The 17,738-nt window shown below is 40.6% G+C and overlaps 1 protein-coding gene across 1 annotated transcript; it reads right to left on the reverse strand.

The window, feature by feature from the left end:
• Window positions 1-217: 217 nt before the first annotated feature.
• Window positions 218-17,346, reverse strand: NINJ1 (ninjurin 1). Its single transcript, XM_075096646.1, has 4 exons — window positions 16,955-17,346; window positions 9,640-9,874; window positions 6,108-6,269; window positions 218-3,121 (listed from the first exon to the last, which is right to left on the reverse strand). Exons 1-3 carry the CDS (start codon window positions 17,024-17,026, stop codon window positions 6,118-6,120), a joined length of 459 nt encoding a protein of 152 aa, XP_074952747.1. The 5' UTR covers window positions 17,027-17,346; the 3' UTR covers window positions 218-3,121; window positions 6,108-6,117.
• Window positions 17,347-17,738: the final 392 nt, after the last annotated feature.

Genomic DNA, 17,738 nt, shown 5'->3' on the forward strand with positions numbered 1-17,738 from the left:
TTTGTTTTCTGCCCCTAGGAGATATTCTCTAGGATTTTAAACAAGCACCTGACTTAAAAGAATAATAATAATGCAATTAAATTATTTATACTTGAAACCAACTTGCAGATGCTTTTGTCTGCTAAAAGATACATGATGTCTGAAGGCTTCAGAGACTTAAATCACAGATTGCATGTCTGAGGAGGTTTTGCAAATCTTACTTAATTGCAATAGAAGACATGGTAATAAACTAGCATCCTTTTTATTTAAAAAAAGGCATCCAGTTGCACGTTGGATACTGCTGATGCCCAGTACAGTCTTGTAGTCAGATGGATGGCTTTCAGATCATTTTCTGTTGTGATGCTTCAGTCACACTTTCAGGAACTCAGAAGGCAGAAGGGATCATGGGGGCAGGGGAGGCTTGTTGTTCTGAGCCTGGCTCTGGAAGACTTGAACAGACACCAACCCGCACAGTGCAGATCTCCACATCCAGCTCTTGGCGCCCAACAATGCATTCAAGCTTGAAGCGTTTTTCCTTTCCCTCCTGTATGTCCCAAAACCTGCGTCTCGCAAAGTCCATGGGAATCTGTAGTTGACAAGTCATCGTCTGGTGAGTGTTCCTTACCATACCACTCTGGATCCAGTTAGTTCTACAAGCCACTGGGAGATGGGATAGTTGGTAGTTTCTGTTGGACAACAGTTTAGCAGTAAAGATGCTGTAAGAACAGCTATTATATTTTTTTTAGAAGAAACCTACCATAACAGCTTGTTTGCTTGAGTTACCTGAAAAATTATGGTCCAATACTGAGGGGAATAAAATGGGGAAAGACCTGGTATGTCTGTACTGCAACGCCCTTTGACTGCTTGGGCCAAATCACCACCATGTATAAATACAGTAAATATCAGTAGAGCCTGAGTGGATGTTTGTATCTGCCTTCAGGGTAGTAAGGACAAGGCAAAAAGTGAGAGGATTAGCTAAGTGCCAGAAACATAGAATCATAGAATGGTTTGGGTTGGAAGGGACCTGTAGAGGTCACCTAGTCCAATCCCCCTGCAATGAGCAGGACCATCTTCAACTAGATCAGGTTGATCATATTTCTTCCTATTTTTATGTCGTGCTTAAAAAATTAGGAAGTTGCAAATCAGGCAATGAAAAATGTCTAATATTCATGCATAAGTTAAAAGTAACTATCTTTTGGATGGGTTATGTATTTAGGACAACACAAAGCAACTACTTCAGACATCTAGCTAGGTACAAGGTTTCCTATACAGAAGAGAGGTGGATGACTCCAGAGAGCCTCTCCAGACTGAATCAGATGCACAGACAGGCAAATAGTCCAGTGAGTACAAAGGTGAAAGGTAACAAAGGTGGTACAGTCAAGAATCTTATCAAAATTACTGCCCTATGTTGAGCCACAGATAAATTTCATGCTTGGAACATGCCTACAGTCACCTATTTTCTCCAAAAGAAAGGTTTTTCAGGTTTTCAGAACTTCTATTTGGCCAGTCAATTCAGTACACTACAGCATCAAAACTGCGACAGCAAAAATATCTAGGAATAGTCCTTCAACCGTTTGCTGGTTTGTAAAAAATAAATAAAGAAAATTGTCCTGAGTACTGAGTACCTCTTTCAGAACCTGCTCTGAGCTAGTACAACACACATAATTAGAGCCATTGCTTACTAGATCCTGGTTAAATACATGTTAAGTTGGAAATGAAGCAACAAAAGATTAATTAAAAATAAATTAAAAAGTCTATTCTATTACTAATCACAAAAGTTTCTGATTTTTTTTCTCTTAGTAATGCTTACAGGAAACGTAAATTAATTTATGGTACATTAATGGCCTTGAGACAAAACTAAAGAGAAATGTCATCAATAAAAATTGTAAATGAAATGAGAGACATGGAAGTCAAACTTCTATTAATATGTGCACGAGAGCATTTAAAAATTAACAGCATGGATTTGTATTTGTACAAATCTGCATCTACAAGTAAGCACACTCTAGAAAACTGATTTTTCTGATTGTAGATATCATACTCTGGAAATAAAAAGACTGAAAGGTCTTTGTTGTAGAAATGTTTATAACTTACACCATTACTAACAATAGTGTATTTAGAAAAAAGTATCAGTCCCTGAGCCAGCAGGTAAGAACCTAGAAGATATTTATATCTCTATATATATTTAAAAAATAAAAATTAAAAAATGAGTGATGCTTTTAGCCATAAACTTATGAGAGTAACACAACCGCAGCAATCCATCTTGGGAAGAGAAGAGGGAAAAGTAATTTATAGAGGGATAAACTTCTTTCAGTTTGCTACTTGAATCACTGACAGGTGCTCAGTTTAGCAGGTGAAGTTCACCCTGTATCCCCTAGTTTTCTAGTTGGGCCTAGAAAAGGCAGCGCTTCTAACAGGGTTTCCAGAAATACATATAATGCACAGAATATGGAGTATAGAGGTTAATAGTAAGAAACTATTAGCAATTAGGTTATTTGTGTCTGTGCACAAAGGAGAAGGAACTTCTAAGTGTGGTCCAGAGATGAAGAAACAGGACAAAAAACCTGTGAGTAAAACTGGACAAAAGATAGCCTACTCTTTCTGTTTATCTCATCTTTGCTTTAGCTAGAGTGGAAAAAATGAAAACAAGGCACAGCTCTTTGCACACTGTAAAGGAAGACCACTTCTGTGCTATGGAGTAAGTAGGTTTTGTTCCAACTGAGTGAAATAAACGACCATGCCAGAACTGAAGGCCTTCCATTTCTTACCATGCTGGAAATGACAAAGGGCCACAAAAAGAAAAGGCATGGAAAAACGGGAAGTCCTGTGAAGTGCCACCAGTTGATATTATCTTGTTTGATGAGTTTATGCCACTTCTCTGAAAAACAATTCATTTCTACAGAAATTGAAATGCCAATATTCCAGATAAACCATGTCCTTGGGTCAAAATCAACTTTTCCTTAGATGCTGAACAGTTTAAATATTAACGCATTGGAAAATTTTAGGTGCAAAAATGTGTTGGTTGTTGGAAACTTGAGAAAGCTGCTCGGTATGTCCAGCTTCTTCAGATTGTTTTTTCCCACTGTGTCCAAGCGTAACTGGCTCAAGTGCAAATGCCATCTATGGAAGAATGGATGCTTCAGATCTGTGAAATAGCAAACAAAGATATTGAGATGTTAGTGACACAGGAATTACAGTTAATGACAAATTTGCCTTAAAGGAGGAATTACTTTTTCTCTGGAAAAGTGTGCATAATAGTGAAGGTGAAGCCAGAAAATGGTGGCCACCCACTCTTCTTAGGGCTTTGAGGAGACTGCGGCAGCAGGGTGAAGACAACTTATTTTTCAAGTTTCACTCAGATGACCAGGTGTTTTTAGCAAGGGCAATATGTACAGCAAACAACAGATGTAGTGTTCCAAAGCAATGAAGATCTTCCACATTTAACAAGTGTGGAGCAAAAAAAAACCACAGGCCGCAGTCATTTGGTCATTTTATTAAGAAACTGCATGTGTAAGAAGCATGAAGGATCACACAGCTGCTGTTTTTGTACAGACGTAAACTTGCTTTAAACATCCTTGGTCTTGCCTCTACCTAAGGTTACATAAAAAGGCTGCTGTTTCTCCTTTATTGAGACACTGCAAGTTTATTAAACCAATTTCAGCAGTAGATACCAACCAAGTTTATGTATGTGTACAAATACTCTGGCTGTGCATAGCTTTATGTGATATATGATATATAGCTGTATGAGCTAGTACCATCCACTAGACAGAACTGTGTTTCACACCCTCATAATGATCTCAGACCAGTTACATGTGAATTCATTTCTCATTTAAGACCTAGCTTTCTAACTAGACATTCCGCAATCCTAGTCATAATTAAGCCACAAAACCCTTTGGGTTGACAGTTTATGGAGAGCAGAAGGAATAGTAGAAGAGAAACTCTAACCAAATGCTGTGAAGGGCCCTTTCTTCCCAGACAGTGCCAGCTAAGCAGTAAGCCACTGCACAAAACCACCACTGTTTCCATAAGACTTAGCCACATATGTGTGTGAAGGAAGGGGAAAGGAGACCAAGTCCATGGACAGGTGGGGGAAATTTGCAAGGGGGTGCACTTCACGTGCTTGAAGAAGTTCAGAAGCCAGCCTGGCACGCTAGTGCTGCCCAGAGCTGTATCAGCTTGTGATACACAAAACAGATGTCCTGCAAACTCTGTAACAGCAGCAGGGTTCTTCAAAGCACTTCAGTATTGAGCTCTGCTGTACAGAAATACAGCAGTCATGTTTCGGTAACACTGCAGAAGCAGCATCTCCTAAAAGCCAGCGAAAGATCAAAAAGGGAGCAGATCTGGCACTGGTACTGGGGAGAATTAGTAAGGTACCTCACTAGAGAACACGATACTAGCAGAGAAACAGCAGATGAAATGAGGGTGAGCTCACCTGTCCAGTATCCTGTTAAGGCAAGGTGTGTGACACCTACCTTTCTGGCTATTAGCTGACTTCTCAATATAACATTATATTAAGGCATTTACTGGCTTGGGATTGGACTGTCAACTCATCTTCCTCTCTACTTAGTGCACATCAGTGTGATAAGCAAAAACTGCTTCTCCTCTCTTCCCTCTTAAGTTCTTTTGCCGTATCAAAAAGAGGCATGGCTGGGATTCTGTTCCTGGCTATTGTTCAAGTCTTCCTGTGAAGACATCTAAAATTCCAATAATTCCTCATTCAGTTCTCTTGGATTTGCCAGTGCGGTTTTGTGGTTAGTGTTTCAGTATTGTTTTAATACATACCGCTGGGATGGATGTTCTACCTATAATTCTGATAATATCTCAGATAATCTATGTGTTCGTTTCTGCTAAAGTTTAATATTTATTAGTTTATTTGTAGAGACTATGGCCAGAAAATACAGTAGAACTATCTTGCTTCACTGCCAGAATTTCACAGGTTTTGGTTAAAGCAGATGATTCTGCCCACACCCTGAAATAAACGATTTTCATTCTTCATCTTCCTAGTAATTTGTTGCACTGATTTCCCCCCATGCTGTTTAGAGTCCTGATATATTTTGGTCTGGTTTTAATTCTTGTTACAGATTTCTGTTGTGCCATTCATTTTCAGATTAGGGGTCTAAAGGCCTTGTATCTTCTTTTTCATGGAGAAAGGGCTTCATCTAGAAGTTAACTCAAACCGATAATGTTAAAGGTATGGGCTGTCTATACAGACAGCCAGTGTACCACAGCTTGCCAGGAAAGTCAAGTAATTCCTTCTTCAGCAGGTCTTCTGAACATAATGGAGATTTGGAAGATAAAGAGCCAGAGCAATGTTGGCACATACAGACTTAGCAATACTATTTTAAAAGCAGATGTTGGACTATGGTGCTTCTTGGGCTGCAAGCCTACAATTTAGGGTTATCTCCTCCCAGATTGTTCATCATAGCTATGATGCTAAGAAGATACCCATTTTGATTCCCACAATTCCTATATTTATCCTTCCGTATAAGTAAATAACAAATTTTAAAATCCAGGTAGAGTGAACAATATTGTTCTAAATGACTGCATGTATCAAGTAAAGCAATAGTGTACCTCTTTGCGGGCTGAGTCTCCCACAAAAAAAAAAAACCTGCAGCTTGGAAAGACAGAAAGCCACACTATTTGCACAGGAATTGAAGGGCTCCAATGATGTGTAGTATTATATGTTGGACTTAATAGCCCTAGTTACTTAGGTAAAGATTAAGTCTTCAGTGTTCATAACAGCCTAGATGCAGTGCACTACAAACCTCTGTTAAAAAGAGAAAGAGTTTGGAGGAAGCAAAACAATATTATTTTCCTCCTTGACTTAGTCAGCAATGAGGAAAAGGAGTGGCTAAGCACACTTCCTGTGCGTGACCCATGCAAGGGACCTCTGACAAAATAAAGTGCTGCCGTCAACTTTTGAACTCCACATTCACGAATACACTGTAATAACTTAGCAGTTCCTAGTAGCTTCTGCTTTTGCAATAGTTTGAAGTAAACTCATTTATCTGCAAAGGCTAGAACTGTACCGATAAGCTCATGCCTATTTTTAAAGCTATGCCCTGGTATGTACTGCATTCTTGTATGCTATGCCCTGCTACCTTAGGATGCATAAAGACCACACTCACCTTGTATTTACTATCCTGATGCTGACCCAGCAACTGGCTTCTGTACTCCAAAGGCAGTGATAAAAATATTCACAACTACTATAATGAATACTAGTCCAGTTGCAAGGTTGTTGAGGAAATCCAGCTTTCCATGTCTGGCAGGGTTGTTAAGGTCATATTTTACTTCAAAGAGAAAGGAAAACCAAGTTTTAATTAGATGTATATTTCAAAATCCAGAACAGAAATCTTCACTACTCATGTAGTTCAAGAATTTTTCTTACACTAAGCTATTTGCATCAGTCATACTTAAAAGGGAAGTAAAATTCTGCAGTGCCAGTGAAAGTGCTGAGAAGATCTTTAACCACAAGGAGTCCATTAAATTCCAGTAATTAGCATCTGATCTTTGTGGATGCACATGGGAAGCAATGGGTACCCAAACATTACTAGAAATCTTCTGACTTCTTGAAACCTAGTTTTATTGCAGACTTTAAGCATTTAAAAATTATTTCAGTCTTGAATACATGAAGCTTGAAGCCCTGATAGGATGGAATGAAGTTAAATTTCCTACCGTTAAAAAGCAGACAGCCCAATCTCTTTATCAGCGATGGATTTTCTTTTGTACTGGGGCCCTTCCCCAGCTGTACTCCCTGCTTTTGCACTGATTCCGTCTTTAGAAAGCAAGGGTATAGCTGTTAAACAGAGGAAGATTTCAAAGCAGTGTAGCTGCAGTCCTTGCTATGATGCCTGTATCTTTGTGCCTTCATATTCTATTTCCTGAAATAGGACTTCATATCCTATTTCCTGTCTTCAGTACTTTTGACCTCAGCATGATAGCATCACTCCAACAGCATACCACTATAAGCCAAGGGCTTTGTCACCCTCTGTATGCCAAACCTGCAGCCATGGCTGACTGCAGAGCACAGGCTGAACTCCTGGTGAATCTCACTATTTGCTAATTGGTCTGTGAACTCTACCTCAGCCCAGCGTGGGAGTTGGGGCTGCTGGGTACTCTCTTTACTCTCAGTGTGACGAAGATAAAAATTGCAAAGATGGAAGCCACTTTAGCAATGTCTGGCACAAACAAGCATTAAAAAGCAATGTCTCAGCATATACTGAAATGGGAAGAAATTCTTGCCCAACAAAAAGCAGAGAACTTGTTCACAGCCTCAAAGCCTGCTAACTGAAACAACCAACAGGGAGATGCCTTGAAGCAAGAAACATATGTGTTCTGCTGATTTTTCCATTTATTTCTTCCCACACCCCACAGTATCATCAGGTTGCTTTCTCCAGTCCCTTTCTGGAATCTCCTCTGAGGCAGGACCTGGATTTTGCTCTTGTACCAACTCTACCAAATGCAGACACAGCTGTATTCTGTCTCTTTTGTAAGAAAGAAAAAAAGTTACACCAGCTGCGTATCAGTATCACAAGCCTTATGTATCCTGGTTTCCTAGGAACTTCCTCCTTGAACAGGAAGTTGTTTTTTCAGTAGTGCTAAAAAATGGAACATTGAAAGACTAACACAGTTGCCAAAGGTGGCACCTGTAACTTAGTAAATGCCATGTGTGAACTCTGGCTATCACCTTCAAGGCTTTTCATTTACAGTAGACTTAAGATCTGTCATACAGTACCCATTAATCTAAAGCAAAAGATTTGGAAAAAAGTTACGAGTATAAATGATCATATGTCACTAGCAAAAGAAGTGATCCATAGCTGTTTCCTACCAGTGAAGGCATCATTTATTTCAGTGAATAATGGGGTTCAACTGATGCTAAAATCAAAACATTTCCTCTGATTTCCACAGGTATCCCTGACTGACTCTCCAAAGTTATGGTCTAGTGTTTTGGGTGCTGCTAATAAATGTCACAGGTTTTTGGCAACTTTAGAAAGTGATGCTGGATTCTTTTTGCAGTTTGCCTTGCAAAAGCATGGTGGAAAATATCACAGTAGGTTAAGATAGCAACGAGAAGTATTGAAGACTTGTTTAAGATCAAAAGAGATTTCCAGAAGAGTGCTGTCTCTCCACTCCCTGCAGGGTTTTAGTGGGCTTTTTTTTGGGCAATTCATGCTCACTTAGTAATGACATTGTTTTAGAAATGAGCCTGGTTCTATAGCTAGTTATATCAACATTCTGCCTTACAGAATAAGGTGGAGGGTATAGGACGTATGTACTACTAATCTAGCAATACTAACTTAAAATACCTAAAATTTTAGTGACAAGCACTGGTTATTGTGCCTCACAGCATTGTACCTATTAATACTGAATAGTGGAACCTCTTATTTTTGAGAACAGCAAAAATGCTGCATTGAACTTCTAGGAATACAAAGATCTGTAATTCAACAAATAAGACAGAAAGGGGAGAGGGGGGAGGCAGGGAGCAGGGAACTAATTCTACAGCTGTCTCATTAAATGTGTTCAAAGCATGCACTAACACAACTCTTATTTGAACTCATTCTCTTTGAAGTTATTTCTAGTTAAAGGTATTGCATCACATTTCTTCTGTAGAATGTAGAAAAGGTTTCCCAAGTGATAAGCATAATTCAAGACAATCTATTTGTAGTCCCAGGAAGTGAATCGGAATGTGTGTTCATATCATTTCAAACTTTTTGACTGAAGTCATAGTATGTGGATAATAGATGAGGTACGTTCTTACGGTGAAATCTTCCAAGTAGCCTATCTTTTTTTTAACTTTAATTTCAGTTTAACACAGGTCTGACACTTAGCAATAACAACTACATTTCTACCTTTCCCCACCTAGAGATTTAGGATGCTTTGAATAATTTCCTAAATTTAAAACTAAGGGGTTTTCTTCATTATTGTCAAGACTTTGCTATCAAACCTTTGATTTGACTGCAGAAACACAAACAAACTAAGGACAGTATGCCACACCAACATGAAGATGGACATTTCAGCTTTCACTTCTGTTTCGGAGTTCTACATTCACAATATATTCTTATAATATTACTTATGATATGACTGATACGGAACAAATATATTTCAGTCCTAAGATTAAGTTAACAGGTCTTACCAGAAAGAGTATTATGAAACTGGGAAGGTTGCATGACCCTATCTGGCCTATTAATGTTTCTTTTACAGTATTTCATAATTTTCCTTCCTCCTCAGGCCTTCTGAAAAGAAAAAAAATTCATACTCTAGGCAAATGAGTATGAGGAAGTTGATCAAAATTGAAGATTCCACATAAACCTCCCCTTACTCCTTTTGTTGCGACATTATCTATGGTCTTAAGAGAAAACTTTAATCAATTCTGAGGTAAAGACTTTCAAATATAACAGCTTTTTAAAAATAAATGGGGAGTCTATATACCATCTTATATACCATCTTATAGGTTGCATCCTGTAAGAAAAATACACATCAATGGTTCTTGCTGTTGCTACATACCAAGGAATATCAGGAGCACTCCCACCATAACTTGCAGTGTGAGCGACAGTCTATATACCATCTTATGGGGAGTCTATATACCATCTTATATACCATCTTATAGGTTGCATCCTGTAAGAAAAATACACATCAATGGTTCTTGCTGTTGCTACATACCAAGGAATATCAGGAGCACTCCCACCATAACTTGCAGTGTGAGCGACAGGCTGATAAGAACAATAAGTGGGATATAGAAGGAAAAAGAAGGTCCTTGCTCCATCACAGCTTTCAGCTGGGATGCATTGGCCATCAGCAGGGCAATGTCCAGCATGCTCTCTGCAGCACTCTTCTTATTTGCATAGTGGTTTATATTCATGGTTCCATTTCTTTGAAACCACTGTGATGTTCTGTGCTAAAATTGGGAGAGAGGAAAAGAATTATTGACATCTCTTTTAATTGGTGTAATAAGCAAGAGATCACTTGGCCCATCAACTGGTTTCTCTACTCATACTGACAGAGTAATAGCAGCACTGAGACTATCAGTGCACCTTTTTCACTGTTACCACTGTCCTCCATCTGACAAGAGAGCAGTAAATAGTGTCTGAACTGCACTTTGGCAGATACACTTTTTCCAGCTTGTAGGATCAGTCCAAACAGTCAGTATGTTTCTGCCCTGGGAAAATGAAAGATTGAAAAAGCTGAAATGTTGAGAGGGAAAAACCACTGTAAAATGATCAAGCAAACAACAGACTGTAATTTACTCCTAAAGGCGTACTTAAAAATACAAATATTTATTAAATTCACCCTCTGTCATCACACATCTACATAGTTCCTTAATTACTCATGAGTCTTATTTTGAGGATTTATGTGGAAGTGGGCCACTGTATGAGCTTTGCTTGACCTCCTTCCCTGCTGCTTCTCACTCCTCCATGCCACTGTCCACGCCTATCCATATACAGTGAACTGTTCATCCACTTATATACCCTATTATCTGTGGTTGCCAAGCCCTGCCCAATTGCAAGGGCTTTTTTTGTCCATTTTTGTATCAGCAGGTCTTGATTGTTTTGGGTTTTTTTAAACTCTCCTGCAAACAAACAGGAAAATAAAAACCAATTGCAGGACAAAACTAGAGCTAGTTAACCTGGCAGGAAGAGTAAAAGGAGTGTTCCCTGATGACGATGTGACCTAACTTTAAATTTGACAGCTGGTCTCCCAGAGGTGTCTATTTCACTACGGATTAGATGCAGCTTAGGGTAACTAGGTTAGACTTAGATGCCTAACTCCGTGATGAAGAAAGAGTAGGTAACACTCTTTTCTGCAGTCTCTGAACAGGTTAGGAATTTCATTCTCGCTGCTCTTACTTCTAGACTTTATTTTCAAAAATAATACACAAATATATTAAGACTAAGCTTATTCTAGCTGACTTCTTTAAACCTGCTTTTTAGAGACCTTTTTACTGCACAAATGTGTTCCCTCTTGCCAGAAAATACCACGGGAAAGGTCTCACTTTGAAGGTTAGTTCAAATGCAGAAGACGCCTTCTAATTACTCTCTTCAGCAGCAGTAATAACTATCAAATTTCTGACTCCAAAGGCAGGTTCGCCACTGTCCAAACCTAAAAGTATCCTTTTAAACAGAGCAGATATTGATGCATACAGCTAACACATTGCCAGTTTTTCCAGGTAGGGCATTCAAATACCACACTTGACCTGTTTTCACCAGATGTTGTCATCAACCACAGCTTAAATATTTTATGGAGTGAAAAATGTCATGGGGCAGCAGTAGACTTTTTCTGCAGAGAAGGAAGCCATGTAATCATAGCTTCATGCAGATGGCTTCTTTACTGAGACCAAGTTCCCAGGAAGAAAATGGGTGTGAGACAGCTACTGGCTTCACTCAGGAAGAACTCGGTACTTATTTGGTTTTGTCTATATGCTACAACCTAAAAATGCAATTTGGCTGGGGAATCTGTCCCACACTTTTTACCTTCTCTCTCCCCAAGAAGAGCCTCCTCTTCCCAACCCCCCACCCCATTAAACCACTATAGCATTTGGATGCTTCAATAAAAGCACTGTAATTCTAGTATACCATCCACCAGAAACACTAAACCAGGTGTGGATGTTCATTTCGTTATTGAAAATATGCTGGCAGTACTCAGTAGAAAAATCCAGATGAACATTTTTCACTGTTTATTGTACAGTAAAAAGCTAAGCACATACATCTAGCTCTTGGCTACCAAACGCTAGCAGTGAAAGAGGGGACAGTGAACGGACTACATTTATAATAGCAGAATTCAATTTATGGGCATGAACTTAAAAGAAACCCTTCTCAGTATACTGTGGAAGTAATATGATCTATTTTGCCACTGTTCATAATAGTGGAAGTTTTTTCCTATAGACATAGGAAATAGTAGCTAATTAACTCCTTCCTGCCAAAAATACTGACTACCAAATATCTATTGGGTCATCAAAGCTGCAGTGTGTAACACTGCAGTTTTTCTACACGGGTAGCTGTGACTCAGTTCTTAATCCTGATGGAGGGGATTGCAGTTAAAACAAGGTGACTGGTTTCTTTGTTTTCATTTAATGTAGGAATGTGATCATGTTTGACATGGCTTTTCCTTTTTTTACTATACAAAAGAGTAAATAGTCTGGTGTACATCTTCCTTTCATTTACATCTGTGACTATATGAAACAACAGAGTATGATCTTTTCTTTTTCCTGGGGAAATGTTCTTTTAGGACCTTGAGGTTTGCTGATTTTCTGTGTGGTCAACTTGCAGGTGGAAATAGCAGGCTATGGCTTTTGAACTGTGGTGGAAGCACAGGTTTTGAGTCACTTCTGAACTCCAATACATGGAAAAGACTTTTCCAAGTAGGGTGCTGCTATGGCATACTAAGGCATAACTTCCCATTCCTGGAATGACAACTCAGCTATTTCCAAAAAAATAGCATTTTACTCTGTTAAGAGGCTTTCGGCTACCACTCCTAAAAGCACACCAGTTCAGAATTGGAACTAGGCATATGGAGAACCGAAATACTGGTTCTACTGTACAGGGCTTTTTCTCACAAGCCTGTGATCTTGCCTTCTGCCAGGAAGAAGAACCTGTAAACATGAAAGTCCCAGAAACAATCATTTCTCATCTCCTGGTTGAGGAATGGAACCACATGACTCATGCTGGAAAACCATAAATGATAAAACAGAAAAAAAAATGCAAATTAGCCTTGCCTTCTGGAAGCAAGTTGAAGGCAACTGCTGAAAGTATTGAAACAAATGCAGTCAGTACTGTGGCAGCAATTTTTAAGATCAGACTATGTGTTACAGAGCAGTATATAGACAGGCAATGAAAGAACAGCTGCTGCCTTAACCTCAGGATAATGACAGTCATGTACAACACAAATTATATGGGAACTTTGTTATGTGGCTTTATTTTTTCAGGGAGATTCCAAGCATGTAGCAACACATGCAGCCCGCAGCACCAAACAACACTTACTATGCTGTAAGGACATGGTACCTGCAGGACTAAAACAGAACACAATTTCAGAACTTCACTTTTATTTTTTTCCTAAGATCACCCCTACAGTTACAGAATTGAACTAGTAACTTTATACCATTGTTTAATAATCCTGATAGATGTGGAATTTCTGTCCACATCTCCATCACCTGCATATAGAAAATTTAATGGGCCATACGTGGCCACTCTGCAACTAGACTTCTTCTCTGCCTCAGAGATCTTGCTGATCTAAAATAACAGGGAAAATATTATACAAAGAAAATAAATATTTTAAGCTATACCAGAAGATATTATTTCTTTTTCCGCAGTAAAACATTAGATCACTTGTTCAGCTTAGCACTGACTCAGAGAGAAAAAACCCTACATCATAAGTTACATTTCCTGTAAGAATTTTATTGCATGGGGTGGGGGTGGGGGGGTGGGGTGTTGGGAATCTGTCTATCCAAGTACCAACGTGGCGTAACACTAACTAGGTTTGTGAGACTTCTGCAATCACTTCTTGAGACAGTATGGTTGCATGCAATTAAAAAAAAGGGGGGGAAAACTCAGCCTGTGTTTGTATTTCATAGATGGCATCAATTCTCTAGCATCCTTAAAAGCCTATACTTAAGAAGAGCCACTTTCTTTACAGACAGACAGAAAATGCCAATATGACTACCTTAAGAAAAAAAATGGTAACCAGGCTGATTCCTGAGAGCTAAAAAGTTAGTATAAAAAAAGGGAAAAGTACAGTCACATTAGCGCAGGGCAGAGCAAAGTTTTCCTAAAGCTACCCTGGTTCCAGGACCAAGTTAGAAAATTTTTACTTATTAAATGACTTAAAAATAATCAGCACACCTGATGACTGAGTTTATGAAAAGAAGTAATAAACTTTTTCATACAGTTATTTAAATAGAAGCTTTCTCCTGTATGATTTCATTTTCTGTCTTGCATTATTACTGCTTATTCCAGTGATTTGGTCTTATACCACTGTTTCTTACAACTGGACTTATTTTGGCTTATTTTGTGTGCTAAAGCACTGTTTGTTTATTCTAGCTACTTAAAAAACAAGAAAACAAAAACTTATCACCAACAGTTTAAATATTTTGAGTATATCAAATACCCCAAATTCAATCTGATATAAGTAATGCTTTAGAACATGCCATTTCATTCTATATGCAGTAAAATAATTTCAAGTGCCTACAGATCTGAAGTTTGTTACTTGCAGCATGATATCAAGAAACTTCCATGTCCCAAAATTACTTATGAATTAACATACAATCTTGAATACATTTTTAGTAATAACATGACTATAATAGAATCCAGATATTCCAGAGATGTTCTTTTTGACTGTTCAGTTCTTGTGCACCTTTTTCATAGTTCTTGTTTAACACTTTCAACTAGAATTTCCTGTTATCTTGGAAACATTAGACTAGATTTTACAATGTAGTGAATCCAGGCTATTTCAATATGGACCATGAACAAGGAAAGCAAATAGGGCAAGATGAAAAAACAGTTACTACCCGTATTTGTATGAACAGATCCTTTGCAGATGCGGCCAGACACTTCTGCCAAGTGTAATTATTCACATTAGTCAGTGAGGTGTTGTCCTGGTTTCATCTGGGATGGAGTTAATTTTCGTCATAGTAGCTAGTATGGGGCTGTGGTTTGGATTTGTGCTAAAACCAGTACTGATAGCGTGGAGATGTTTTAGTTGTTGCTAAGTAGTATCCACATTAGTCAAGGACTTCTTCAGCTTCCCAGCTCTGCTGGGTGCACAAGAAGCTGGGAGGGGACACAGCCAGGACAGCTGACCCCAGCTGACCCAAGGGATATCCCACACTATATGACATCATGCTTAGCATATAAAGCTGGGGGAAGAAGAAGGAAGGGGAAGACGTTCAGAGTTATGGCATTTGTCCTCCCAAGTAACTGTTGTTGGTTAACTACGACAGGTGTGGCAGGCCAACCCAGTATTAGAAGCAAGGAATTTCTTGCTTCTAAAAGCTTGGCAGCTGCTAAAGAAATTTATCCAAATTAATACTGGAGTTTAAAAAAATCACATTAAACCACAACAAAATGAGTGTGACCACTCATTCATAATTACAGTGGGCTTAACTAGTCTTTTTTTCATTCATGTGCTTTGAATTAAGCAACAACTTAAACATCTTAAACAACTTAGCAACAACAAAAACATCTCCACATAATCAACACTGTTTTTAGCACAAATCCAAACCACAGCTCCATACTAGCTACTATGAAGAAAATTAACTCCATCCCAGCCAAAACCAGGACAGCAAACCAGGGTGGTCCAAGTTGCAATGCCTGCAAGCCTTCCTAAAAGCAGATGCTTAACACACTTTTGACTCCAATACTTAAGATTTAGGCACCTGCATGGTTGTGGTCTCTCAAGGTTTAGTTGGCTGCTGAGTTGAAGGCATTCTTTTGTTTGTGTAAATTGTGAACTTGGTCAGATCTTTTAAGCTATCTCCTATTCACAGATTGGTTTTTAAGAAACCTGTCTCCATCTGTTTTACCTTGCATATACTTCTTTCTTTCTTTTGGTGAGAAAATGAAAAAGTGTCTCTAGAGTTCTCCGAAGTGCTACTGTGTACATATAACACAATATAACAATATGTCTTGCTACTTATTCTTTATAGGGCACTCACACAGAACTTGCAGTTTCTATGGGACACGTAACAAAATGATGATTGCTTGCAACTGAAGATGAAGTAAATCAGGAAATTTGCAGAAAAATTCTTGGAGCACACAAAGTTAAAAAAAAATAATCCTCATGACTAGTACTTGTGATGCAATCACAACTCTATGTTAATAAAAAAGAAAATTGCTGGGAAGTCAGCGGATTAAAGGAAACTCCTTCAGGACACCAGTTTGACTCGTGTATTCCAGCCTTGATTCTCTTCAGGCACTTTCCAGGATTTATTAAAATCTGATGTTTTCTTTTCTTAGTATGATATTCATGAATAAAAGGGTTTGTCGGGAAGGGAGGGAAGAAGGACACATATGCTACACAATCACCCCAGTCTGTCTGTAACGAGCAAGTTTTACCAGTGACATAAAAGGTGGTTTAGAACAACTGTTTCTACGTGGCAGAGCCTTAGGTTGGAATAAGAGCTGCTTTTTAGAGTTTAGTCCTTTACAAAACAATATAAAAGATGTTATTTTACCAGCCTGGCTTTTCAGATAAGTGGCATGCTTGGCAAACATCCCTTATGTATAAACAGAATATGTGATGAAATGCCTTCCCATGAAGATCTCTGGTCAAGTTTTGACTACATGAAGTAGTAAAAAGCTAGGTATTTCTCAACTTGTTTTTATTTGAATTACTCTATGGAAAAAGAGCCACACAGGCCCAACCCTGTAAAGTAATTCCTCCTACTTTTGTGCTCACTTTTCTCCTGTGTCCTTATTCCTGAGTAACTGTTCCATCCTCTCCCAAGTCATCTGGGTGGAAAAACCCTCCCAGGTTCAGGGTGGTGCCGGTGTGCTCCGAGCACAGATTGCTGGATGGGGAGACCTTTGGGCTGTCAGAGTACAGGATCTAAGGGGCCATCGTGCCGAGGCTTAAAAAGGACTTTCTTTTCAGCCCTTCGTTGGCACTTTTCTATCTTTGAAGCGAGACAAAATGGGACGCTTGCAGTGGCATCCCTACGAAAAAAGTACTGAATTAACGGAAGACGTGTAAAAAAAATATAGGACTGCGGCAGCACCCAGCACAGCATCCCCTTCGCGGAGGTTCTTCCCGACCCGGCTCAGCAGGGCACCCGCCCCTGCCCCGCAGACGGCCGGGCTACGGTCGCCCCGGGCCCCCCATGCCCGCCTCGCCGCCGCTGTCAGACCCGCCGCTCCGCCGGCCCGCGTCCCCGCGGGCTTCGCCGGACCCCCGCCCCTCTCCCGCCCGCCATACCCGGGCGCTGCGCCAGCCGAGCCCGCTCCCCCCCTGCGCCCGCCCCGGCCGGCGGGAAGCGCCCAGGCCCTACCCGCGGGACGGCCGCCGGCTGCGCGCCCTCCGCCTGCCCGTTCAGCTCGTAGGTCTCACTGCCGGAGTCCATCGCGGCGGCGCGGGGAGGGGGAATGGTGCGGCCTCGGCCCCAGCCTCGCCTGCCCGCGGGGAGCCCTTTTGGCCCGGCTGGGCCTGGCTCGGCGGGGCGGGGGCGGGAAAGGCCGCCGGCCGCTGAGGAGAAAGTCTTCAGCGAGGCGGCGATCGGCGGGGCTGCCGCGGTGGCCCCCCGAGGCGGGCCTGTCCCGTCCCTCTTCTCCCCTCACACACGCCGCCCCGGCGAGGTTCCCCGCCCAGTGGAGGAGGCCAGCAGCCCGCCGTCCTCGCGGGGGTAGGCTTCCGCGCAGGACGGAGACGTGGCCGGCGGCCAGCCGGGGCCCACGCCCACCCCTGTGGCAGCGCCCTCTGCCCTGCCAGAAGTCTGGCTCGGGCCGAAGGGTCTTCAGCTCCTGCTGCGTTTGGGGCTGAGCGGCATCTGGGGACCTGAGCAGGGTTGGTGTCCTGAGCAGGATCTGGCGACCTGGGTGGCTGCCTTGCACGGACAGCTTGGGTTGGCCAAGAATCATAGTCTGTGGTATTCTGGGGAGGTGTATAGGTAATCAGTACTGTATGCAAATGTTCCATTTTAGAAAACTCTCTCTTGACAAAATTGAAGTTGAAGGCTAGAGTGTCTTTAGATTTTCAGTTTCATTATCCTATTTGTTTTTTGGTCCCTAGACTTATTTCCCACCTGTACCATGGCAAAAGACGCACATAAAAACAAC

This window comes from Phalacrocorax aristotelis, chromosome 6, assembly GCF_949628215.1.
Source record: "Phalacrocorax aristotelis chromosome 6, bGulAri2.1, whole genome shotgun sequence".
In the NCBI taxonomy this organism is placed as follows: domain Eukaryota; kingdom Metazoa; phylum Chordata; class Aves; order Suliformes; family Phalacrocoracidae; genus Phalacrocorax; species Phalacrocorax aristotelis.

What these genes read in the sequence shown, in the direction of transcription:
- NINJ1 (XM_075096646.1), bottom strand. Translation starts at nt 17,026, where the DNA reads ATGGACTCCGGCAGTGAGACCTACGAGCTGAACGGGCAGGCGGAGGGC. An exon ending in AGCCGGCGGCCGTCCCGCGG is followed by an intron (nt 9,875 to 16,954) that starts GTAGGGCCTGGG and finishes TCCCAATTTTAG; the next exon opens with CACAGAACATCACAGTGGTT. An exon ending in AGTGCTCCTGATATTCCTTG is followed by an intron (nt 6,270 to 9,639) that starts GTATGTAGCAAC and finishes TTCTCTTTGAAG; the next exon opens with TAAAATATGACCTTAACAAC.